The following is a 27,302-nucleotide window of genomic DNA, read 5'->3' as shown; positions in this document are numbered from 1 at the left end:
ACCAATCATGCTGGCACCCTGATCCTCAACTTAAAAACCAAAGAACTGTGAGAAATGAATTTGCTGTTTATAAGCCATCCATTCTGGTATTTTCCTCATAGTAGTCTAATCAGAGTAAGACAAATATTAAACTTGTATGAGACGTCTGAAAATTATAGAAATATTATTGAAAGAAATTAAAGAAGACCTAAATAAATTGACATACTATTTTCATGGAATAGTAATTATTATAATGATGTTAATTTCCCCAAAGTTTGTTGCTACATTTGATACAATTCCAATCAAAGCCCTACTAGAATTAGTTTTGTTTGGGCATGGAAATGGACAAAGGTTTTGCAAAGTTTATATGGAAATGCAAAGGACGAAGAAGTAGAAAAAAAGGAACAAAGACAGAAAAAATGATTAATCAGGTATCAAGACTGATTGCAAAGATACGATAATTAAGACAGTTTAGTATTGGTGCAGTGACAGATAAGGAAATCAATGGAATAAAACAGAACATATATATATGTTATATATATATATATATATATAAAACAGCCATATATATGTGGTCACTTGACTATGACAAATGACACTGCAGTCCAATGCAAAAAGTAATCTTTTCCATAAATTGTACTGGACAGACATCCATATGGGGGGAAAAAATGGATCTTGATGCCTAATTCACACTAGTAACAAATTATACTATAGATCTAACTATAAAAGACAAAACGTTAATTTTTAGAAGAAAATACCTTCATGACCTTGAAGTGGATATAATATTTTAAAACATCACCAAATTTAATAATTCTAAAGGAAAATGTCACGAAATTGGAATATATTAAGAACTCCTGTTTATCATAAATATTAACTAATAAAAGATTAAGAAAGCATAAAAGCAATCAATACATTGTGAGACATATCTGCCATATATATAAACAACAAACTATTCTTACACAAAATATATAAAGAATTCCCTCAAATGAGTAATAAAAGCAAAGCAGAAAATTGACCAAGAAAGTTAAACAAACACAAGACAACATCCAAACAGATGATGAGCATATGAAAATATGCTCAACATTATTAGTCATCTAGCAAAATAAAAAAATTCGAAAGCACTACATATGTAAATGGGGTTTTATTTTTTTTTCTATTTATTTTTATTAGTTGGAGGCTAATTACTTTACAATATTGTAGTGGTTTTTGCCATACATTGACATGAATCAGCCATGGATTTAAATGGGGTTTTTAAAATGGTTTAACTGCCATGCAAAACAGTATGAAGTTCCTCAAAAAATTAAAAATAGAACCAGCAATCATATGACCCAGCAATCCCACTTCTGTTTTTTTTTTTTTTTTTTTTTTTTTTTAGGGGACAATCCCACTTCTGAATATATACCAGAAAGAAATGAAAATAAAGTCTGAAACAGATCTTTGCATTCCCATGTCCATTTCATCACTACTCACGAGAGCCCTGAGGTAAAATTGACCAAAATGGTCATCAATAGATGAAAGGATAAACAAAATATTGTATATGCACACAAAGAAATAGACACAAAAAGGAAGGAAATCCTGTCACACACTGCAAATGAATGAACTTTGAGGACATAATTCAAAATGAAATAAAACAGTCATGAAAAAACAAACATTTTGTGAGTTATCTAAAGTAGTCAAATTCATAGAAACATAAACTAGAATGGTGTTAGGGGCAAGGGTGATAGAAAAATAGAGAATTGTTTAATTGGGAAAGAATTTCTTATTCGCAAGAAAATATTTGGGAAATCTGTTTAAAACAATGTGAATATATAATACTACTGAACTGTATACTCAAAAATGGTTAAGATAGTAAATTTTTTATTATTGCTATTTTACCACAATTTCTTTTTTTAAAGGAAGGAAAGAAATGAAAAAGAAAATGTCATGTTGAGAAAGATGTAGAGCAACTTGCACATTATTCATGAGAATGCAAAAACAGACAACCATTTTGGAAAACTGTATTGACCCAAGGTGCACATATGCACCCACCCCCCCACCATCTGCTAGCAATTCCACTTCTAGGTATAAAACAAACAGAAATATATTTTTGTATTTCCCAAAGACAGCACCACTATTCATCACTACCTGAAACTGATAACAACCCAAACATTAATCACCAGAGAACAGCTCAATGAGATGAGAATGATCTACATTTACAAAAAACATTGCTTAGTCTCACAATTATAATGCTGAGATAGTCGATGTATGCATACATGCATACAAGACTACATACTGCAAGACTGCATTTACATAAGGTTCAAATTAGACAGGATTAATCAATAACGGTAGAGGGCAGGAGAGTGATTCAGAGGGGCAAGTAATAGTGACTGCTGGTTACACAAGTGTGTGCACTTTAGAAAACCTGTGATTGAAGAATTTGTGAAGTCTTCTGCATGTATGTTATACTAAAATAGTGTACCTTAATCTAAATTTATTATTTTTCTTAATCTAAATTTAAAACAAAAACCAGAAACTGCTTAGTCACTTACTGGCTCATGACACTGTAGCAAGTTGCTTAACTTTTCTATAGTAGCACAGATCTAGGATCTAATAAATATTAGCCACTAAGTTTCTTTGCTTTTTTAATGCATACTTGGCTCCTGAGAACAGAACTCAGCTCATGGAAGACTCTCATTAAATATTTGTTGAAGGAATGGTTAAAAACCACAAAAACCCAATGTGGTTGGATTTTATAAAAATTTCAAAAACAAGTTATGCTATTAATAAGACAGAAACTCTTATTTCAGAAACAGATTTTAAGTGATACAAACAGTCCAAATTTTAAAACATTTGGCAAAAATCACATTTTTTGGTAACTGGAACAAAATATTAATTGGTAAGTGGTTGAAGCCAGGGTCTCACAACAGATTCACTTTACTTTTTATTTTATTTATATACCATGGCCAAGCACCATGTGGGATCTTAGTTCCCCGTCTAGGGATGGAATCCTGTGCCACCTGCATTGGAAGCATGGAGTATTAATGACTGAACCTCCAGGGGAGTCCCCAGAATCACTTTAGATGGTAAATGATGTGTCCAAAATTTGAGTAATGTTCATGACTACTGTCCTGTCACTTTTTAATATTCTTATATTACATGACATGCAATTGTTATATCTTATGAAACATCATACATTCTTTTAATACTTGTGCTAAAAATATACCCCATTGTGCTAAAAACATACTGCAGTGGCAGCCATCTCCTACTCCAGGGGATCTTCCTGACCCAGGGATCGAACCAGCATCTCTTGAGTCTCCTGTATTGGCAGGTGGATTCTTTACCACTGCGCTACCTGGAAAGCCCTCGTGGATATTACCCTTCGTAAAAAACTGAAAAAATAGTTTGCCACCAGAAATAAGCTAGTATTGGATTGGCAAAAAAAAAAAAAAAATCATTCAGGTTTATTTGTAAGATCACAAGGACAAACCTGAAAGAAATTTTTGGCCAAGCCAATACAATGGCAATTCTAAGATTTTTGGAAAACCAGTCTACAAAGTAAAGGTGTTATTTAAGGAAGAATTCTGCCACTTGTAGCCATATCAAATGGACCCTGTGATTATAAAACTCCCTTCATCAAGTTAATATGCATAATTGGTTCAATTTCTGAGAGAACTTCTTGTTCAGTTTTTAAGATGTAGCTCAAAGGTCAACAGCTCAATAAAGTCCTTCCTGTACTCACCAAAAGCTGCTCTTGGTTTCCTCCCTCCCTGCTCCCTCTAAAAGCCATTCTCAAGCAGGCGAGTGATAGGGATTAACTAGCACATAGATGATGCAATGTGTAGTCATGAACAAAATCACCTAAGAGGGTATATTATAGACAGTCTGACTTGATTTGGTGAAGATTGATGGGGGAAACCTGTTTTTCCCCTAGAAACCAGGTGAAACTTCCCAGAAGAGGAAGTAGAACCAATAGTTTCTCACAAAGGTTTTGAGGATCTAGACTTTCTTTGGCAGTTAAAGTATTGGTGGTAATCACTGGGATAGTACTGAATATCTCCAGAAATGGCAATAAAAGATCAGTCTGATGGTCATTATGAAAAAATTTCCTAGCATTTCTATGATGGAGTCCCCTTATTCTAGATGATCAATTTTTCTGCTTCAACAGCCTATGTATGTACAGCTCTGAAATGTACATTCTAAATTATTTCTGTTAACTTGGTCTGGATGGGATAATCTATTTAAATTCTAAACTGGGAGTTCTTAAGGCATGATAGACCATGATCAAGAATGATCATCTCAGATGTTCTAAATAATCTCTGACCATCTAGTGGGTTTAAGGCCACTCTGGAAGAGAAGACTGTTCTGAGAAACAAAGTTACTGTTGTAATTTATGAGGAAGCAGCTGTAGGTAACGATTTTTTTATATTCTTAAGACATAGAAGAAAAAAATATATGGAAAGAAGAATCTCAAAAACGGAATACAGTTTCTATATAGCAGTCAAGCTTGACTTCTAGCCATAGTACATTTACATGGGTAATGCAATTACTTAAGTAGTTTTTTATTCGCCTAACTCCAAAATCCAGAGAATTCTAGATATACACACTCTTGCTTTGCACAAACAATAAAATAATCATAATGTTGATAAATAGTATGTTGGCATTTAATTATCTTCCATTATAATCATTAATTTACCTTACAGTATAGACTGTATAATTATATATAATTATATAACTGTTCTTTTGGAAACACAGCATTGTGTTTGTTGGGTCAGAATTACTACATTTACAGGTACCTGCAGATATCTGAACAAAGGCTAATCAAACTATTGTTTCTGAAAACTAGAATTAAAGATGATTTTTAAAACATACTTTAAAAACAAGTATTATTATAATTGGGAGACAATTATTTTTTATAGATTTAAGTCCTCATAGGAAACTCAAGAGAAGCAAAACTTCACTGGATTTTTAAAGAGAATAACACAGGTGGCTACTTATAAATTTTGAAGACTCAAAGGTTTAATATATACCAGTAATAATCAAATAGAAATTTGGTTTAAAGCTTAAACATTAAATTAAATATAGCTGTGAGGATTATCTTAAGGGAAATACATGTAAGTAAATCTTTATTAAGTTGTTCCTAGATGGAAGGTCAGACATTGAAAGATTTTATTTTAGTCACCAATTTATTCCCCATTCTACATATACTTAGTTTCTAAAAGTTCATATGAAAGAATAAATGAATATTAAGTCATGAAAAAGACTTTTTACACATGAAAGATAAATGTCCTTTTAAATTTAAAACTTTTCTGCAAAGCTATAGCAAAAAATGTACCAGCCTAGGAATGGTCTTCCTTAATGGGTCAATGACCAACAACAGAAAATTGGGGCAAATTCCTGGTTTCCACTGCAGAGGACACAAATTCAATCCCTGGTCTGGGAACTAAGATTCTGCATGCAATGAGGTACAACCAAATTAAAAAAAAAAAAAGAAAGAAACTTTTTTAACCAAATACTAAATCAATACATAAAATTATAAGAATACGGGAGACACTATTTTTATAGTATTAGGGTGGAAAAAGTTTCCACAGCAAGATGAAAAATCTCTAAGGCACGTATGAGGTGACGTAAGTTTGACATGCTAAGCATTTCAAGCTCCTAAAAAATAGGTCTTCCCTGGTGGCTCAGAGGGTAAAGTATCTGCCTGAAATGAAGGAGATCTGGGTTCGATCCCAGGGTTGGGAAGATTCCCCTGGAGAAGGGAATGGCTACCACTCCAGCATTCTTGCCTGAGAACTCCATGGACAGAGTAGCCTGGCAGGCTACAGTCCAAAAGAATAGGACATAACTGAGCAGCTAACACTTTCACTTTCATAGTATAACAGTCAGATCACTAAAGCTAAAAGAAAATCTAGTATGAGATAACGGCAAATATATGATAAAGTGTTATTTACAAAAATACAAAAAATAACCTCAACAAAAAAAGGCTATGAATAGTGAATTCATCATTTGAATCAGTTCTAATGAGATGGATGAAACTGGAGCCCATTATACAGAGTGAAGTAAGTCAGAAAGATAAACACCAATACAGTATACTAACGCATATATATGGAATTTAGAAAGATGGTAACGATAACCCTATATGCAAAACAGAAAAAGAGACATAGATGTACAGAACAGACTTTTGGACTCTGTGGGAGAAGGCGAGGGTGGGATGTTTCAAGAGAACAGCATCAAAACGTATATTATCAAGGGTGAAACAGATCACCAGCCCAGGTTGGATGCATGAGACAAGTGCTCGGGGCTGCTGTACTGGGAAGACACAGAGGGATGGGATGGGGAGGGAGATGGGAGGGGGGATCGGGATGGGGAACACATGGAGATCCATGGCTGATTCATGTCAATGTATGGCAAAAACCACTACAATATTGTAAAGTAATTAGCCTCCAACTAATAAAATGAATGGAAAAAAACATAGTGAATTAATAGAAGAAATAAAAGTGGCTAATAAATATATGAAGAAACCTAATTTTACTAGTTAAAATGCAAATTTAATCAAGGTAGTTATTTTTAATTGCTAGTTAACAATGACAAAATAGATTTTCACCAGTAGATTAGTATATTTTTTCTATTTAAATCTTTAAAAAATAAGAAAAAGATTTATTCTTTACCATGAATTAAGAATTTGGTGATGGTGGAAACCAACACAATCTTGTATAACAATTATCCCCCAATCAAAAAAATTTTTAATGTAAATATAACACTTGAAATGTAAAGTATGGGAGTAGGTCTGGTGAGGTCTTTACAACCTCCAGACATTCTTTGGATTCATTGGAGAGTATATAACTCCATTGCTAACACTAGCAAGGGGGTACTTTCTACCCCCTTCTGATGTCTATGTCAGAAGCTTTCTCTATCTCCTTTATACTTTAATAAAACTTTATTACACACACAAAAAAAAAAAAATTGGAAAAATTTATCCATTTCCAGCAATTTTTTCTTACATTAAACTAGTTCTTTGATGCCTTTTTAAAAAAATAATTTCTAATAGTGCATTCAAACCACTCCTGAAGAATTGAGCTATATATTCAATTTCAGTATGCAGAGAAGCAAAATCTCAGAGTAGTTTCTGCTAAAAAAAACAAAAAACCTTATGTTTACTTAATCAAACATTCTTGAAATTTAGGAAGTTGTAGAATTATTAATATATTGACTTCACTCTCTGCTTAACATGCTTCAGCAGGTACCCAATTTTTAACATGCTAACTCTTCATTTGGGTATACTCAAAATTGCTAAAAAGCATTATCTCTGAAGGGGAAAAATAAGATGTGTTTTAAAATTTTAAATTGTTTTGAAATTTAATTTAATATGGAGTTTTAATTTTCTACATGGATACAAATTAACACTGAATTTAATTTTACTTTTATTGTTCTTTTTAAATTTTTTAAAAATTTTAATTGGAGGATAATTGCCTTACAATATTGTGTTGGCTTCCAGCACACAATAATGTGAATCAGTGATAAGAATACATATGTCCCCCTATTTTTATTTTAAAATTTAAAAAAAAAGGAATTAAACAGTCCTTGTAATATTAACCTTAGCAATAAAGATGCGAAGGTAACTAGGTTCCTGCATTAGCTCCAACAAAAATCCACGCTCTGCAGAAGAATAAACTATAGTTAAAGCTAGGAGCAACATTTATGTCAAGTGTGGCTTACATTACCCAAGAGAAATCAATCATTTTTTTAGTTTATCGGTAACCATGAGAGAAAATTAAATTTTCAATACAAAATGATGGAGGCCACCACTACCTCTCAATACCCAAAATGTCCATGGATTAAGATCATTTAAATCTTTCTCCGCTTCCTTCCCTTTGCTGTTCACCTAAAACTACCACAACATTGCAAATTGGCTATGTGCTATGCTTAGTTGCTCAGCTGTGTTCTACTCTTTGCGACCCTGACCCCATGGACTGCAGCCCACCAGGCTCCTCTGTCCATGGCATTCTCCAGACAAGAATACTGGAGTGGGTTGCCATTCCCTTCTCGCAGGAATCTTCCCGACCCAGGGATTGAAACCGGGTCTCTTGCACTACAGGCAGATTCTTTAAAGTCTGAGCTACCAGGGAAGCCCTAACACAAAATAAAAAAATTATAAAAAAAAAAAAATTTAAAGTATGTCCTATATATTATAGCTAATGAACTTCAACCCCATTTTTGGAGGGGTGGTGGTGATTGGATACATGAGGGGTGTTCTGGGGTTGGTGTGATGCTTTATTTCTTAATCTGGATGGTTTGACTTTGTAAAACTTCAATGGCCTGCACACTTATGATTTGTGTAGTTTTCTCTGTGTATTTTATAGTTCAATAAAAACTTTCCTTAAAAAATGAACACTATAAGCAAGTCAGTTCAGTTCAGTCACTCAGTTGTGTCCCACTCTTTGCGACCCCATGGACTGCAGCACGACAGCCTTCTCTGTCCATCACCAAATCCCAGAGCTTGCTCAAACTCATGTCCATCAAGTCAGTGATGCCATCCAACCATCTCATCCTCTGTCGTCCCCTTCTCCTCCTGCCTTCAATCTTTCCCAGCATCAGGGTCTTTTTCCAATGAGTCAGTTCTTCACATCAGGTGGCCAAAGTTTTGCAGTTTCAGCTTCAGCATCAGTTCTTCCAATGAATATTCAGGACTGATTTTCTTTAGGATTGACTGGTTTGGTCTCCTTGCAGTCCAAAGGACTCTCTAGAGTCTTCTCCAACACCACAGTTCAAAAGCATCAATTCTTCGGTGCTCAGCTTGCTTTACAGTCCAACTATCACATCCATACATGACTATTAGAAAAACCATAGCTTTGACTAGATGGACATTGTTGCCAAAGTAATGTCTCTGCTTTTTAATATGCTGTCTAGGTTGGTCATAGCTTTTCTTCCAAGGAGCAACCATCTTTTAATTTCATGGCTACATTCACCATCTGCAGTGATTTTGGAGCCCCACAAAATAAAGTCAGTCACTGTTTCCATTGTTTCCCCATCTATTTGCCATGAAGTGATGGGACCAGATGACATGATTTTCATTTTCTGAATGTTGAGTTTTAAGCCAACTTTTTCACTCTCCTCTTTCACTTTCATCAAGAGGCTCTTTACTTCTTTGCTTTCTGCCATAAAGGAGGTGTCATCTGCATATCTGAGGTTATTGATATGTCTCCCAGCAATCTTGATTCTAGCTTGTGCTTCATTTAGCCAGGCATTTTGAATGATGTACTCTGCATATAAATTAAACAAGCAGGATGACAATAAACAGCCTTGATGAACTCCTTACCCAATTTTGAACCAGTCCGTTGTTTCAGGTCTGATTCTAACTGTTGTTTCTTGACCTGCATACAGATTTCTCAGCAGGCAGGTAAGGTGGTCTGATATTCCCATCTCTTTAAGAATTTTCCACAGTATGTTGTGATACACATAGTCAAAGGCTTTGGCGTAGTCAATAAAGCAGAAGTAGATGTTTTTCTGGAACTCTCTTGCTTTTTCTTTGATCCAACGGACATTGGCAATTTGATCTTACTATAAGCAAGTAAGCAAACATAAAAGTAGTTCTAATGGTACATTGGTAAACAGTAATGAAGAAAAATGTTTTATAACAAAAAAAGAAAGAACAGTGAAAAGGTTAGTCAGTACCAACCTCTGTGGGTTTTTGCCCAATTTTAATCACTGAAGTATTAAATATTTTTTTCACATTAGCAAGATTTTGCAGACAATTAGCCAGCCCATTACTGCCCGTTTATTATTCTGACATGGTAATACACATAGAATGCCTAATCTGGGCACTATAGTGCAGCTTGAAGACATTCAAGGCAGGTAAGAGTCAAAATCTTGGAAGAAAGGAATTCATAAAATGGCAAGTCTTTGAAGATATGTGTATAAATCAAGGCAAGATGGTTCTAAAACCTTTAGATACATCAGCTTCATTTACAAGACACCCTAAAAACTCTGGTCACGTCACACTCAAGTAGGCAACAAAACATTCAGTTGTACACATTGTCACACCTGCTCTACTGACTAATAACAATCCTAGGTAGGGTAACCCATGAACTTGGGCCTGGTGTGAATTTCTCAGCTTTGGAGTCATCTATAGTAAAGGGAGTTAACAGAGCTTAGTGTATTAAAGAAACTATATGGCCCTTTCCATCAAAATCTACTGAATAACAAGATATAACTACTCCCTGCCAAAACACAAAAGACAGGAAGAGTTAGAAATGTCTGTCAAAAATTAACAATTATGGGAAGTGTTAAAGACCACCTGGTAAAGAAGAAAGATTTTGAAGAAACGATTAAAACTGTTTTAAGAACAAAGGCAGAACACAATGAGACTAGCTTAGAAAGTTCTGCTGCCCAGTTACAATATGTTGTTAGGCTTCCTGTGAATGACCTAACCCTAACAACTCCCCTCAAGAAAAGAAAGCAAGTGCAGCATGATAAAAGTAGGATAGAATTCAACCACTAGGGTCTTCCCGGTGGTTCAGTGGCTAAAACTCCATGCTCCCATTGCAGGGGGCCTGGGTTGGATCCCTGGTCAGGGAACTAGATCCCACATGCTGCAACTAAGATCAGTGAAGCCAAATAAAAAATTAACAAATAAATATCTAAAAAAGAATTAAACCACTATTACACACATAAGTCTGCACACACACTTGAGAAAATATACATCAAATCACAAAATGCTTGATTTAGGTTAATGTTTTAATATCAAATACCAGACAAATGTAAACTATGCAAGATGAAAAGTAAGTTTAAAGCAATACTATATATATATATATATACACAAATTCTGCAATGCAACCGAAAAATTCTATCAGTGTAATTACTGTTATGCTACAGAAGGGATGAAAGAAAGGAAGAATCATCCAAAATCCTACCACTTAACCCAGCCACCTTGCTCTTTTGGATCATTTAGTCAAGGGGAAGCCAGCTGCCATGAGTATACATTCATGCCTTGCTGGTGGTGGTGGTTTAGTTGCTACGTCTTGTCTGACTCTTGAGATCCCATAGACTGTAGCCTATCAGGTTCCTCTGGCCATGGGATTTCCCAGGCAAAAATACTGGAGTTGGAGTGGGTTACCATTTCCTTCTCCTCATGCCTTGTTACTCAAAGGCAAGTAAGTAAGAGTCGGAAATATCAAACAGATAAAGATTAACAAACCTATGCAAATTATCAGTGTCAAATATTGGGAACCAATACCTACCACTTATTTCTACAAATGTGCAAGGTATTATGTAGGGGCAAAACACAAAAAAACAGTAACCATACCATAAGGAAATACATAAGGTGGGGACGTGGTTCTTAGGGTCTCTGAGAACCGAGCAATGATGTATTTTTCACGTAGGTAGTCGCCTGTGTGCCCGGTTGCTCAGTTGTGTCCTCTTTGCGACCCTATGAACTCACCAGGCTCCCCTACCATGGGATTTTTCAGACAAAATACTGGAAAATGGGTTGCAATTTCCTTCTCCAGGTAGTAGCTTGATGAGTATTCAATTTATAATTATAGGTAAACTCTAAGTGTATGACCTTTTTTCTTGACATATTCCATAATGAACAATGTTGATGTTTACCAGCATTATTTTGTGAATTAAGATCTACAAATCAATGTTTTTTTTGGCCTTTAGAGAAGCTGGAGCTAAGGAAGATAGTTACATGTTACAATGTCAATGTAGTATCTTTAACATACTGATAGCTCCGAAGCTGAAGAATCTGCCTGCAATGAGGGAGACTTGGGTTCTATTCCTGGGTTGGGAAGATACCCTGGAGAAGGGAATGGTTACCCACTCCACTATTCTTACCTGGAGGATTCCATGAACAGAGGACCCTGGCGGTCCATGGGGTTGCAAAGAGTCAGACACAAGTGCGTGACTAACACTTTCGCTTGGCATAATGATATTTTTAGTTAAGAAGAAATACTGAATTTTATGAATAGCTTGTCTCTAAGATGACCCCAATCATCACCACCACCTAATATTTTTGTCCCTGCATAGTAGCCTCCTATACTAAATAAGGGTCAGCTATGTAGCAACTTCCGAGGTTAATATCATAAATGACATTGTGGCTTCCTTGTTATATTTTGATTGATTCACCCTGGGGAAAAATAAGCTGCTATGACTGAGAAAACACTTAAGAAGTCCTATGATAAGAAAGTAAGTCTTGGGACTTCCCTGGCTATCCAGTGGTTAAGAATCCTCTAGCCACCTATTGCATAACACATGGAACTCAGCTCAATGTCATGCACCAGCCTGGAAGGAAGAGGGGTTTGGGGGAGAATGAATACACACATAGGTTGGTTGAGTCCCTTGGCTTTCACCTCAGACTAGCACAACATGGTTAACCAGCTATATGCCAATACAAAATAAAAAGTTCAACGTGTGGGGGAAAAAAAAAGAATCCGCCTTGCAGTACAGGAGTCCTGGGTTCTATCAGAGGTCAGGGAACTAAGATCCCACACGCTGTGGGACAGCTAGGCCCTCATGCCACAGCTAGAGAGTCCGAGTGCTGCAACCAATATTCCACATGAACGAGTATCCCAAGTGCCACAGCTAAGACCCGACATATCCAAATAGAAAAAGTAACTAAAGCCTCCTGCAAATGACATGGGAAGTAGACTCTCCAGCAACTCCCTCTCCAGTCAAGTTCTGAAAAGGAAGTTCTGAAAAGACCTCTTCTGGAAGCACCCTCCTAAGTTACCCACAGACAGATTTCTGACTCACAAAATTGATGAGATGATAAATGTTTGTTGTTCAAAGCTACTAAATCTGAGTAATCTATAAAGCACCAACAATAGAGCTCATCAAGAATAATAATTCAATAAGCTTAAAAGTGAAAGTGAAGTCGTGTCTGGCTCTTTGCGACCTTGTGGACTATAGCCTACTAGGCTCCTCTGTCCATGGGATTCTCCAGGCAAGAATACTGGAGTGGGTTGCCATTTCCTTCTCCTCAGATGGCTCTTTGTAAAACATAAACCAGGTAGATAACGTGTGTGTGTGTGTGTGTGTGTGTGTGTGTGTGTGTGTGTGTGTGTGTGTGTGTGTGTGTGTGTGTGTGTGTGTGTGTGTGTGTGTGTGTGTGTGTGTGTGTGTGTGTGTGTGTGTGTGTGTGTGTGTGTGTGTGTGTGTGTGTGTGTGTGTGTGTGTGCATGCTCAGTCCATTCAGCTGTGTCCCACTCTTTGAGACCCCATGGACTGTAGCCCACCAGGCTCCTCTGGCCATGCGATTCTGCAGGCAAGAATACTGAAGTGGGAATTTCCCTGGTGGACCAGTGGCTAAGACTCTTGTGCTCCCAAATCAGGGGTCCCGGGATTGATATCTGATTAGAGAACTAAGACTTGGTACGGCCAAATAAATACATAAAGAGTTAAAAAAAAAAAAGAATACTGGATTGGGTTACCATGCTCTCCACCAGGGGATCTTCCCGACTCACAGATCAAACCCAGATCTCCTGCAACTCCTGCATTGCAGGTAGATTCTTTACCACTGAAACACAGGGGAAGTCATAGGGATTTTAACATATCCCAAGTTAAAATACTTCAACGATTTCATATTCATGGACTCATGATGGCCTAATAAAACCACTTAGGCTCTTGCTTCTGCCAACATTTTACATTCACTTGTTTCCATTCTCTACCTCCTTTACTTCACTAGATTTCTGATTATTCAAGAATGTACTCTCTTCCTCGACCTTTGTACTTGCTTTTTCTCTGCCTAGGAATGTTCTTCTTTGTGCTGTTAGGGGTATTCTTTGCATCCAAGGCACCTTCTTGTCACTCAGTTCTCAGCTTAAAAGTTCTCTCCCAAAGAGGCCTTCCCTGATGGCCCTTAAAGAGAAAACTCTGGAAGGTCTTTACAAAGAGAGGAAAAAGATAAGTAGACCATGTTTAAAGAAATTTATAAATTTGGAATTACTTTATTAGAATAACTGTATTAAATGAAAAAAAGAATTTACTAGTTTAAATTTTAAAGGGGAATATAAATTTGTCATGATATATGATTGTACACCTGAGATACACAAGAGAAATAAATTGAAAAAGGGGAAGCATGTAAACTATGGAAAAAAAACAATACAGAAGGACAAAAAAGGTATCAACAAACAGAAAAGGATAGCATGTAGGATAAGAAAACTAAACATCAAAAATGTAAATTCTCCAAATTCTCTCTCCAATTATTTCAATCAAAATATCAAAAGAAATGTATTCTTACAAAGACACTGGTGATTATAAATTCATACAGAAAAATAAACAAGGCAAGAAGAGTCAGGAAATTGCTGAAGGATTAGCTCTATCAGATATGAAATACATTTCTAAACCCAAATAATCAGAGTAAGTTGATTATGACGCAGGAGAAACATAACAATGTGGTAGAATACAAAATCTTAAATATGAACAAATATATCAACAGGAAGAAGATGAATAATTATTTAGGTAAGTAGTGTTGTTTAACTGGGTAGTCAGTTGAAAAAATATAAGCTGTGACTAACATTTTATATACAAGAGGAATAAAATAGGTAAGTGTATGAAAATGAAATAAAAAAAGAAAAATGAAACCATTCAAATATTATAAAAAGAAAATTTGAAAAATATTTATAAGCTAGAAGTTGTCAAGATTTTTCTAATTAAGATACACTAAAGCCATAAAAACAAAGTTTTTCATTAAAAATTTAACTTAAATTTTCATCTCATTTAAAAAATCAAATGTTAAAAACATATGACAAAGAGGGACTTCCTTGGCTGTTCAGTGGTTAAGACTGTGCTTCCACTGAAAGGGGTGTGAGTTTCATCGCTCGTCGGAGAACTAAGATCTCCAAAATTAAAAAACAACAAAAAAAGCAAACAGAAAACATATTTGCAACTTATCACTAATGGTTATTTTTCTAAAGGACCTTCTATAAAAATCAATAGAAGCCAAATAACCCAATAGAAAAAAATGGACAATGTGTATTATTTCTTACTTTAAAATGTTTTGAAACAACTTCTTCAAGAGTGAATAAAATATAAAATAAAGATCACTAAACAGTGTTTCGGTTTATCTTCACCAGAACTCTTACATGTGGTGATTGACTTGTTTGGGTTTATGTTGTGGAAATACAGAAACCAGGTAATGTTCACAGCTGACTTGACAGGAGTATACACAGCAGGACAAGAAGTTGATCCTTGGGAAACAGTACTTCACAAGCACGGACACCACCCTGCTCCAAGTGTCACCTCAAACACTAAAATTAAGGAAACTTTAGGGAAAATTCTACACTTCTAGGGAAGCATACACTTCTAGGGAGCATTTCAGGAAATTTTAGTTCTTGAGAAGCAAGATGACTCTAGGAAACATTCACACTACTACAGAACTTTACTAAGCGAACTTTACTCCAAAATGTGTTTGTGATAGCTGATATGACTCAGGGCCAGTTTCTTCCCATTTACACAATGAAATGACTGATAAACTTTAATTCACACTCGTATCCCCAGTATCTAGCCCAGAGCCTGCCAATGAAAAGTTCTCAATAAACACAAGTTCCTTCACTTACCTTTCTCACCCTAAATTTCTATTTATCTTCCAAATTCACCCACACTGAACAAATTAAAGGCAGGTATCTTATTTGGGACTCACTTTTATTGCATAAAACAGAAAACTTCCGTGCTCGCTTCGGCAGCACATATACTAAAATTGGAACGATACAGAGAAGATTAGCATGGCCCCTGCGCAAGGATGACACGCAAATTCGTGAAGCGTTCCATATTTTTAAAAAAAAAAACAAAAAAAAAACCGGAAAACTTCCTAATAGGTTTTAAAGAAGTGAAAAAAAAAATTCTCTTATATTAGAGAAATCCAGGTTTAAGAAGCCTGAGAATGGGATTTCCCTGGTGGCTCAAAGGTTGATTTCAAGCACCCTAAACAGGGGGCCCAGGTTCAATCCCTGATAAAGAAACTAGATCGTATAGCAGTTCTACTGGTACCAGAGATGCAGGCTCCCGTCTTCTCCCCATCCTAACACATATCTTCTATTATGAAGTCAATTCATAGTTTCACATGATTTCTGTATCTCCAACTATTGAACCCATGTTCTATAGATGCTGAGGGCAAGGAGACAGATACAAAAGAGTAAATTCTCTGTGGTTCTAATTATATAGAAATTATCTAAAAGATCTTTATAGACATGGAGGTTAAAATAGCAGTTATTATACATGGAGTTACCAATGGGGAGCAGGCAAAGGGAGACTTCAGGGGTGCTACAAAGATTTACATCACTGTCTGGGTTAGTGTTATATATATAGAGAATTACTTGATATTTTGACAAGACTATGCACTCCAGATAGACGGAAGAAACTGAAAGCGTTCTAACACATTTAGTGTTCATGCCCATCACTGCTGTCACCTTCCAGAGGTTGGTTGAAAAATAACCAAGATAGGGATTTCCCTGGCAGTGCAGTGGTTAGGATTCCCTGTGTTCCCACTGTAGGGAGCATAGGTTCAATCCTTGGTCAGGGAACTAAGATCCCACATGCCAGATCAAAACCAAAACCAAAACAAACAAAGACATACAGTTTGCTAGAATAGATGAAGGTGCGCCAATCATCTTGCTTCAGGAATAGCCAGCTTCAAACTCTCTCTTTTTTTTAATGTTTTTTGTTCTTCTGAAATGCGCATAAAAATAATGACTTTTCCTTTTGCAAAATCTTAAGAGTCCCTCTGTGGGGATTAATGAGGCAATGTATGTCAAGTACTTAACATGGTGCCTGATATTTAATGAAAGGTAGTGGTTACTGTTATTATTTATTATCATCATGATAGTCATCATTATAAACAAATGACAGGACAGGATCTCAAATGATCCTTTAGTGCAAATTTCCAAAGAAACTGGTCAGCATACTTGTGAATGTGAATATCCTCCTGAAAATAATGACACTGTTTCTCTGCTGAGAAACTAAACCAAAAGAAACTAAATCCAGTTCTTACCTCTGATAGCACCACAATTTTAGAAAACTCAAGAGTAGTTATGCAAAGAATTTGGGGAATATGTTGTAAAATTTTTGATTTTGCCTTCAATATTGCATGACCTTCATTATGGTGGCCCCATGAAACAAACGGGCTTTCCCAGTAGCTCAGCTGGTAAAGAATCTTCTGCAATGCAGGAGACCCTGGTTCGATTCCTGGGTTGGGAAGATCCCCTGGAGAAGGGATAGGCTACCCACTCCAGTGTTCTTGGGCTTCCCTGATGGCTCAGATAGTAAAGAATCCACCTGCAATGCAGGAGACCTGGGTTCAGTCCCTGGGTTGGGAAGATCCCCTGGAAAAGGGAATGGCAACCCATTCCAGAATTCATGCCTGGAGATTTCCATGGACAGAGAAGTCTGGCAGGCTACAGTCCATGGGGTTGCAATGAGTCAGATAACTGAGCAAGTAAAACACACACATATATATTTATTTACTATTTATTTGTGCTGTCTAATTATAAGCACACTCTACATTCTCTAAAAAGTAACAACAAAAAAAAAAAACTGGTAAGAATGATGACTCTAGATCACTACATACAGACTAGGAATGCCATACCCTTTTATTCATTAACATAAAAAGCCCAGGCTAAGACAGCTTCCTTATTTCCCTGGGAATAAGGGAGGTGGTATTTTCCTAGTCCATGTTTTCATGGAAAAAATTAACTGACTTAGTTTGTATGTAGAATAAATCCATTTCGGAAAGTGTATAAGTACAAAATACTTACCCACTTAGCAACTGGACACCCATTAGAGCTTTTTCCTTCTTTCCCTGTGTACACTACTATTTCTATCCTTATTGCATTTCCTTTTTGACCATACCTAAGTATGAAACACAGTGAAGGGAAAATCATTGAAATAAACTTTTAACATCTTTATGGGCATAAGATAAAGATTTACAGAAGCACAAAAATCAAACACTCCTCATAATAATAACTTTGTTAAAAATTTACTTGTGTGTGGCAGATATTTTTGTTGTCCAGTTCTATTTACTTGTCCTTAAGGATCACTCTTTTCAAAAAAACGGCCTGGCTCCAAGTCAAGGCAAAACCAATGTGAATGTAGTGTTGACAAAGATAATTTTAACTATTTCTATGATTATACAATAATATAAAAATAAGTATGTCTGCATTTAACAAAGACAGCCTTGCTTCGTGAGGGTCTTTATTGAGTTTCCAGTGGCTCGTGTGATGAATGACTCAGCAGGGACACCAGGACACTGGGCTTTCCCTGGGCCCTAAGAAACATCCAACTCATATTCCTGAAGGTTTTCCATTCACCTCCTGTTTGTTCCCAGAGATCATATCTCTGCATTGAGTTAGGTCCCCAGTAATGAATGATTTTAACAGGGAAGCATATTTCCTCACCTATTCTCCATGATTTCCCTGACAGCAGCAACACTTGGTCCTGCCCCAAGGTGTGTATAATATGGGCCTTTGTCTTTTTGTATAACTCGATCTGTGGAAGGAACAAGATTATTAGACCCAAAGCTTTACAGAATTGCATAGGGGCGCGGAAGAGCTATTTTTACTTTTTTTATTTTTTTTATTTAGAACAATGAATCTTGACAAGATTTTGGTAAGCTTTAGTAATTAAAAACTAGGACAATGGGCCCTGGAGTGTAACTTTATCCCTTTTTTCTGCTCCTAATTATTCCATTCTTTCTCTAAGAATCAGAGGAGGAAAAACATATTTTAAGTTCTGGTTAACCATTTATTCTCAGATCTTCTCCTTTTAAAAAAGATCTATAAGAATTGAGGTATGATATATGTAAATCTATGGCTGATTCATATCAATGTATGACAAAACCCAAAAAAAAAAAAAAAAAAAAAAATTGAGGTATGAAATTAAGTCCTCCTAGAGCAATATATCTTAAAAGCTTTGCCTCAGAATCCTGTTAAAATTGAGCTCCCCCCCAAAATTGAGCCCAACAATTGCACTGCTAATTTATTTTACTACACACATGCATAATTATTTATAATGCATGTGTACATAAGAATCTTCGTTGTTACAATAATATGTAATACCAAAAGAGAGAAACACTGAATTTTTCAATTAAGTAATAGTTTAAATTTGGGGTTATTTACACAGTGGAATATGATACAGCTATTAAAACAATAGCATTTACAGACATTGAAAAATCCAAGTTAAAAAGCAAGCTGCAAAAGTAGTATGTTTTAAAGCCTTAAATTTTGTAAAACTTGTAAAATTAAAAAAAAAAATTTTGTAAAAATTAAAATCACTAACAATATTAATTCAATAGAAAAACCGTAACAGCCATTTTCCTCTAGAAAAAGATAATTGCACCGTATTTCTGTACCATTTGAGTTTTTGTGAGTATGAATTAAGTACTTCTTAGAAAATGTTATTTTCAATTTGACCTCTGAGAATCATGTCTAACTAGAATCAATGGTGAATGCATGTCTATCTACAGCAAAGGGTATTACTTACCATTTTAATTGGATATCCAATACAACATAGGATTATTTTTGTGGCCACTTAAGCAAGATAGCAGTGAATAATTTTTAATTTATTGGTGATCTAGAGCAGGACTTCCCAAGTGTCTCAGTGGTAAAGAATCTGCCTGCCTATACAGGAGACATGGGCTCGATGCCTGGGTCGGAAAGATCCCCTGGATAAGGAAGCAGCAACCCACTCCAGTATTCTTGCCTGGGAAATCCCATGGACAGAGGAGCCTCATAGGCTCCAGTCCATGGGGTTGCAAAAGAATTGAACATGACTTTGTGACTAAACAACACAACAATCTAGAGCAACGGTTCTTAATCAGTGATGGTTTTGCCAAAGGGGATATTTAGCAATATTTTGGGTTATGACAACTGTATGCATGTATGTGTGTGTGTTATTGCTAGCTAGTGAGAAAGAGGCCAGGGATGCCACTAAACAGCCTACAACAGATAAAGCAACAGATAACAAATATAACAAATAACACAGATGGCAAAGAATTACCCGACCTAAAATGCTAAAATGAGGAACACTAACTAGTCTAGTTTTGCTAGGATGTAACACTTTCTTAGAAATCCTTTACCCTTGGAAATAATTGGGATACTTTACCTGCACTTGGGATGATTTCTGAGTTTGCTCTTTTGTTTTTCTTTTTAAATTCCCATCTCTACACAATGAACACAATAATCTCAAATGGAACAATTATAAGAAAATATGTAACTGACAGTGTATCATTACACAGTTCCAGGTCCAGGGCAGATACTGAATAAACTTTGAAAGCCTGGCTGTCTCAATTCTTACAATGTTACAAGATAGTATGTAAAAGGAGTTTTCAAACTAGCTGATTGTCTTATTAAAACTATGTATAGGGTTAAATTAGACTATCTCAGGTCTATACAAATTTATGGCATTTTAAAGACTTCTTTTCCATGTTTAATGACTTATTTAAAAGAAAAAAAGGTCTCTTTTTCAGATTTTGATGCAACAGAGGATGGAAGTTACAAATAAAGCCTCTGGAGTTGGGACTGCCTGTCTTTAAATTCCACTTTAATCATTTACTAGCTATGAACTTCTCTGATTCAACCTCTTCACTTGTAAAATGGGGATAATGAGCCTTCCCTTTGGTGGGTTTTTGTAATATGACAAGCCAAGGATGCAGCAGTCATGAGACTTGCAGGAAAAGATCTGGAATTGGAGCCATTATCATTACTACACTCTTCGGTCCTTGGTCTGAGAATCTCTCTTTCCCAATTCAACCCCACTCAGACAGCACTGTCACCCCCCCAGACTGTCAGACCCTTCTAAAAGGCTCTTCATTCTAAGAGGAGCCCATCTTTGGTGCCTAGCATGAGGTAGGCTGTCAAAACAGTGCTGAATGATGGGCAGAAAAATGGAAGGAATCATTTCAGAATATTAAATGCACCTTGAATAATCAAGAACTGAAAGTAATTGTTATACTTCACTATTTTTTCTATTGTGGTTAAAAAAGTATATCAGAATGATATACTTACTCCATCCTTCCAATCAATCCTTTAACTACCCATTCTGGAATGTACTAATGAATCATTTTCTTCTTGATTGGGTTAACAATTACACAAATACTTTTCTTATGGTTATTTAAGTTATACATATATTTTATGTTCTCTGCATACATGTTTTAAAACGTACAATTTAAAAATACATGTTTTTAAACAAAAGGCCTAAGGGTTGAAATTTTTCTGAATATAGGAAGAATAAACTGTGATAAAGTATTAAGGGAATTCATTCTTATCATGTGCACAATAAACAACTTGAGAGACATCTAGCTTGAGCAAAATCAAATTTTCCACTTAAGAAAGTTTCTGAATTACCAGTTGCATTTCCCTTTCATCTGAGCCGCCTCAATAAAGGTCCCACAGAAAAATGGGTATAGAATTACTTAGTCCATCCTAGCTAGAATATGAATGGGGCCAAAATGTCACATATAAAAATCTAAATCAAACTTTATTTGATCATGACTTGAGGCAATTAAGGCAAGAAAAAAATGAAACACACATGCATGCACTTACCAAGACAGTTGCAAGTAGGCAATTCAGAATCTTTCGTTGTGGACACCAGGGTTTTCGTAGGATTGGTAAAGAAGTTCATCGCATAATCATTAAAACTTTTCTGTGCACTGTTTATTGGGGAACATTCTGATGTTCCAACACTAGATGAACAGACGTCCTCTTCACTTTTGGTAGAAACCACTGTAATTCCACCTGAACATACTACATTTAGGTTCCTGAGAATTTGTGCTGGGTCTGGCAAAGGGGTCTCATGAGAGATACCAGGAAATGTTGGCAGTCTCTGATGCATGAGTTGGTCTTTAACATCCTCTTGGAACTGTCTTTGGTCACTGCCATCCAGGACATTAGCACACTGGTTGGTTGGAGAGGCTGGCTGGAGTAAAGGATGAGCTTTCTGATTGACATTCACTGTTGGCTGTACCTGAGTATATGCATTTTCTGTAAACGCCTGCCCATTGGATTCTGTTTTTAACTGGATTATGGGGATAGAATCCAGGGGTTCAACCTTCATCTTTTCCTGTGCTAATTCAGGATAATATCTCTCAAATTTTATCTGAGTGAGTGGAGGAAATAATTTTTTGTGTTCTAATGTTGAACTTGTTTGAGTCAGTGGTTTCCATACTTTAGTTAGGGGAGGAATTTTTCCCAATAGAATGGGAAAATCATGTGGACCAAATTGACCAAATCTTTGAAATTTAGATGCTATCCAAATGTCATGTAATTTACTATACTCATATGACAACTGTTCCTGCTTTTTCTGGTCATTTTCTTGACAACTTATGACCATGTGCTTTTTTTTCCGTCTATCTCTTGATGGAGTAGATTTTGTCTTTTTCTGGATTGTGTTCTTTTGCTTTGTTACTGATGAGCCTTGATTATTTTGTACACTGGAAGGTGGTTTCTGTGGTGTTGTGCCCATCTCTTGGTTACACTTTTGCTGGACATTATATGCAACAAGGCTTGTTGGTGTACTTTCAACTTTTTTGTCCTCTGGTTTCACATAATTGAATTTAATCATTGATGCAAGTTGTGTTAACTGTGCGGCAACATCTTCTTCTATCTTACTATGAACTGAATCTTGGCATGATGAATTATCCTTTGAATCCAACTTGATGCTGTTGTCCAGTGACTGGTTACAATACTCTGATTTGCTAGTTATTGTGGTCAACTGCTGCAAATTCCTAGAACTGTCGAGAGTAATCCTACCTTGAGCAATATTTTTATTGTTATCTGTTTTAGATGAATTTGAATTTGGTATAAAAAGTGATATTGAATTTGTGACCGTTGAATTTTCCTGTGCCTTTGTGGATGCTTGGTCACTAGGTGAGCTGTTGTGTGACTTAGAAATGATATTTTGGCCATTGAACACTACAGTGTTGCATGAGCTTTGCTTTTCCAAAGACGGACACTGATGAAGGCTCTGTGGCTCCCCTTTTAAGCTTGGGTCTTGGAGGTCTTTTCTCACAGAATACAGAATAGCTTTACAGCTGTTAAGCAAACTAGCTGTTCTCTGTTCTGTTTCTTCATCCTTCTCTGACTTCGATGGAGAGGAATTTTCTGACGGGGCTTCTGAAAGTTGTGTGAGAGCTTCTATGGCCACTACTTGTTCTAGTGTTAATCTCCTATCTTTCATTAGAGATAGGAGACTTGGTTGAAGTGTTGACCCTTCTTTTAGTTCTCTATTTGCGATAATTTCTAGGGATTTTGGTTGATCACTTTCATTGTGTATACTAGGATGACTATTTAAGTTGCAGTTCACAGGATCTGGGAAAGACTTACAATTAAAGCCAGGCTTCTGAATAACCAAAACATTACTCTTCCCCTTGAGATGATCACAGCTCGCACTAGTAGCAATGGCGCTCATGACATTGTTGTGGTTTGCGGTGTCTTTCAGGAATTTATAAGGATTGTTTTCAAATGCCTTGCCAAGTTCTTCAATGTTGATTTTTTTAAAAGACAAATTTGTTTCAGTTGGTAAATAGTGTACATTTTTAATGCCATTTCTTACAGTTTGTGCAAACAATTTTTGAGGTTCAAGGAGGTCAGTAAGTAGAATTTTTTTCCTGTCATCTTCAGAGTTTTTCAAATTTTCAACTTCTGTTTTAATTGTACTAAATTCTCCTTTGACATGATCAGTTAAGTGTGATTTCTTGTTTTGGGTCCAATTCTCCACTTCAATACCTGTCATACTTTCTTCATTTTTAGTTACATTTTCTAAGGGACATGAATTCAATTCCAATCTCTGTTCTTCCTCATGACCACAACTACTGTATTCCATGGATTCTGACTTGGGGCCATTTACCAGTTTGTTGTCAAAATCTGCCTATAAAATAAACACAGAAATTACTCATATAATCTACTCCAATATCTGAGGAAGAGTCATAAGAACTTTACAATTTATTTATTTATTTCCATTTATTTGCATTAGTTGGAGGCTAATTACTTTACAATATTGTAGTGGTTTTTGCCATACATTGACATGAATCAGCCATGGATTTACATGTGTTCCCCAACCCGATCCCCCCGCCTCCCTCTGCATCCCATCCCTCTGGGTCTTCCCAGTGCACCAGCCCTGAGCACTTGTCTCATGCATCCAACCTGGGCTGGTGATCTGTTTCACCCTTGATAGTATACTTGTTTCAATGTTCAATGCTACTTTACAATTTAAAAGCAACTAAATGTGAAGTCCCTGAAAACATTTTATTTTCACTTTTTATATTTTCCAATAAGTTATAAAAAATCAATAAGGAGAAAAGAAAAAAAGAGAGGTAGAAACCGTCATAATCCCATGCCTGTTAATATTTTGGTATATTCATTTTTCCCAAAATAAAATTTTTTTACAATGAAAAAAAATTGTAAAATATTTTCACAATTGGTGTCATTCAATGAGCAATACATACTATTTCAATGCAAGCTGTAATGAGACACACACACATACAAAAAAATCATATCTCATCATAGGTAAATCTATGGCTGATTCATGTTGATGTTTGGTAGAAACAAACAATACTGTAAAGCAATTATCCTTCAATTAAAATAAATAAATTAAAAAATATATAAATCATAAATACTTATATAGCTTGCTGGATTTTCACAAAACTGCTATGTACCCAAATCCCACCAAGAAATTTACATCTAATAAACAAGGTCCTACATTACTGCACATAGTGTATTTAATATCCTATGATAAACCATAATGGAAAAGAATATAAAAAAGGATTTATATAGATATAACAAACACTTTGCTATACAACAGTAACACTGCAAATCAGCTATATTTTGATTAAAAATTTAAAAATTAATTTTAAAAAACTTATCATCATCACTCCAAAACCAAGGGTAACCACTGATTTGACATCTTAGATTTCTTTTGCTTATTTCCATACTTTATACAACTGACTTTCTTTTACTCAAAATTATATTTGTGGTAGTCATCCATGTTGTAAAGTGTAATTGTAATCCATTGATTCCTCCTGCTATACAGTAATTCATTGATTGACTATATAATATATTTTTCTGTTCTATTGTAGATGGGCATTCATTTTTAGTTTTTGGCTACAACAAAGTACACTGTAACATATTACTGTTATCTTTTGGTGAACTTATATGTACATGGGGTGGAGGGAAGTGCTGGATCATTCAGCGTGTGTATTAATACATGTGCATGCAACTTCAGCTTTAGGAAATAGGCCAAAGAATTTTCTATAGTGGTTATCGATATATACTCCCACAAGAAATATTAATATGTTTCCATTTTTATTAACAATTAGTTCACATTCTTATCAAAACTTAGTATTTTCTGTCTTAACACGTTAACCATTCTGGTGAGTGGGTAGTGACATCCCTTTTTAAAATTTTTTTGAGATGAACTTCCCATAAGATAAAATTCATCATTTTACCATTTAAAGTTGTATAATTCTGTGATTGCATTCACAATATTGTGCAACAACCACCTTTAATTCCCAAACACTGTCATTGCTTCTGAGAGAAACACTGAACTCATTAAGGAATCAGTATCCCCCTCTCTAACCCGTATCTTTTGTAAACCTTGAAACAAGGATTTCCCTGGTAGTCCAGTGGTTAAGACGGTGCACTCTCAATGCAACGGGGCACAGGTTTGACCCCTGGTCAGAAAACTAAGATCCCGCCTGCCGCACAGTGCTCATCCAAAGTTATACCACAGGATGACACCAGAGGGGACATTTCTGTCAGGAGCAAATAGAAAACAATCTCTATATTTAACATGGTGCTGGATGTTTTAGTCAATGCCTGAAAGACAGTAAAATCTAAATATAAAAATATTGAATAAATGATGATATAATTGACTCTAATAGAAAAATCAAGAGTATTGACTAAAAGCAAAAAAAGATTCAGAGTTCAGAAGGGCCATATCTAATTTCCTGTCATGGTACAGGTTACATAGGCTATGGTTAACATATCAAAATTCATTAAAAAAATGCAATATCAGATATACATATTACATACACATAACAACTTTGTAAAAATAAATAAGATAGCCAATTTTTTTAAAAAAAGCATTATTTAAAATTTTAATATTAAAAGGAATAATAAGCATTCCAGGTAAATGAGCAAATTAAGAGAATAAGTTCAATAATATTTAATATTATTGTTAAAATGCTGGCATTTGTAAGCAGCAGAGAAAATTATCAATTTCTTAATAATGACAAGAAAGAAGTTTGATCTTTATAACATGCAACAAAAATTCCAGATTTATTAATAATTTAAATAGAAGAAAATTTAGAAAGTACGAAAAATCTTCCAAAGCAAGAGCAAAAAGTGGCAAGCCATAAAAAAGATAGAATCCTTTGACTACATATATTAACACTCTTAAAGGCAAAGACATTTTAATATGCTTTTTAAATTGCTGATCGCAACCTGAGTCCCAATACCAATTTCATGCTTTGTAACAAATGCTTTTTAATAGAATATTAAAGAAAAATAAGTATACTATATTTAGTAAAGATAAGTATTATCATAAAAATCTTTTATGTATGGTTTTGTGTCCATGTACTGAATAAGGATGTAAACTGTATTTACTTCCTGATTTGCATAGCTACTTACAAAGGTAGGAGAAATATTGTCAAAATTAAAGTGAAATTTTTACTGAAAAATTTATATTGAAATTTTTTAAAAATCAAATGACTGGAAAAATACAAGATATATAGTTACTGTTCTTAATGAAAAAAAATTTCTGAGAAATTAAAAAGGAAAATGATTCAATAGAACACTGAGGAAAGAACAGGCATAAGTAATTCACTTAGGTGGAAATCATAAAGGATCAAAATCTATCCAACTTCTTACTAGTAGTAAATGAAAATGCAATCCAAATTGCAAAAACAAAATGTAAGCAAATCATAATGCAATATATCATTTAGAGAAAGTATGAAATGAACTCTCATATATTCACTCTGTGAATTAATGTGTAGTCATTACTCTATGTATCAATCTAGTGACTGCATGGCAAGATATTCATAATATATCATTAACCCAAAATAATGTGTGATAACATGTAAGAAATTAAAACATCTCTTTTAATTTAAAATATACAAACAGTAGGAATTCCCTGGCAGTCCAGTGCTTAGGACTCAGCACTTTCACTGCCTTGGCCTGGGTTCAAGCCCTGGTCAGGGAACTAACATCTCACAAGCTTTGCTGGCATGGTGAAACAAAAAGTACATCCAAATAATGTATCCATCACAAAGTGGATATAGATGGAACACACCTCAACATAATAAAGGCCGTTATAATAAGCCATAAGCCCACAGCTAACATCTTATTCAAGAGTGAAAAGCT

At 35.3% G+C, this 27,302-nt stretch overlaps 1 protein-coding gene and 1 non-coding gene across 3 annotated transcripts in view; one reads left to right on the top strand and one right to left on the bottom strand.

Moving 5' to 3' along the window:
- Positions 1 to 27,302, bottom strand: part of TET1 (tet methylcytosine dioxygenase 1) — a 136,584-nt gene that overhangs the window by 24,126 nt on the left and 85,156 nt on the right. For both annotated transcript variants that reach the window (XM_043926402.1, XM_043926403.1), the window contains exons 4-6: positions 21,489 to 23,811; positions 18,345 to 18,435; positions 17,706 to 17,799 (exon numbers count right to left, since the gene is read on the bottom strand). In XM_043926402.1, coding sequence (XP_043782337.1) covers positions 17,706 to 17,799; positions 18,345 to 18,435; positions 21,489 to 23,811 — 2,508 coding nt within the window. The remainder of the gene's footprint in view (positions 1 to 17,705; positions 17,800 to 18,344; positions 18,436 to 21,488; positions 23,812 to 27,302) is intronic.
- On the top strand, positions 15,623 to 15,729 carry LOC122709670. The gene has a single exon (XR_006345645.1). It is a non-coding gene; the product is annotated as a U6 spliceosomal RNA (small nuclear RNA).

This window comes from Cervus elaphus, chromosome 15 (genome assembly GCF_910594005.1).
Source record: "Cervus elaphus chromosome 15, mCerEla1.1, whole genome shotgun sequence".
In the NCBI taxonomy this organism is placed as follows: Eukaryota; Metazoa; Chordata; class Mammalia; order Artiodactyla; family Cervidae; genus Cervus; species Cervus elaphus.
This window is presented reverse-complemented; position numbering and strand designations above follow the sequence as displayed.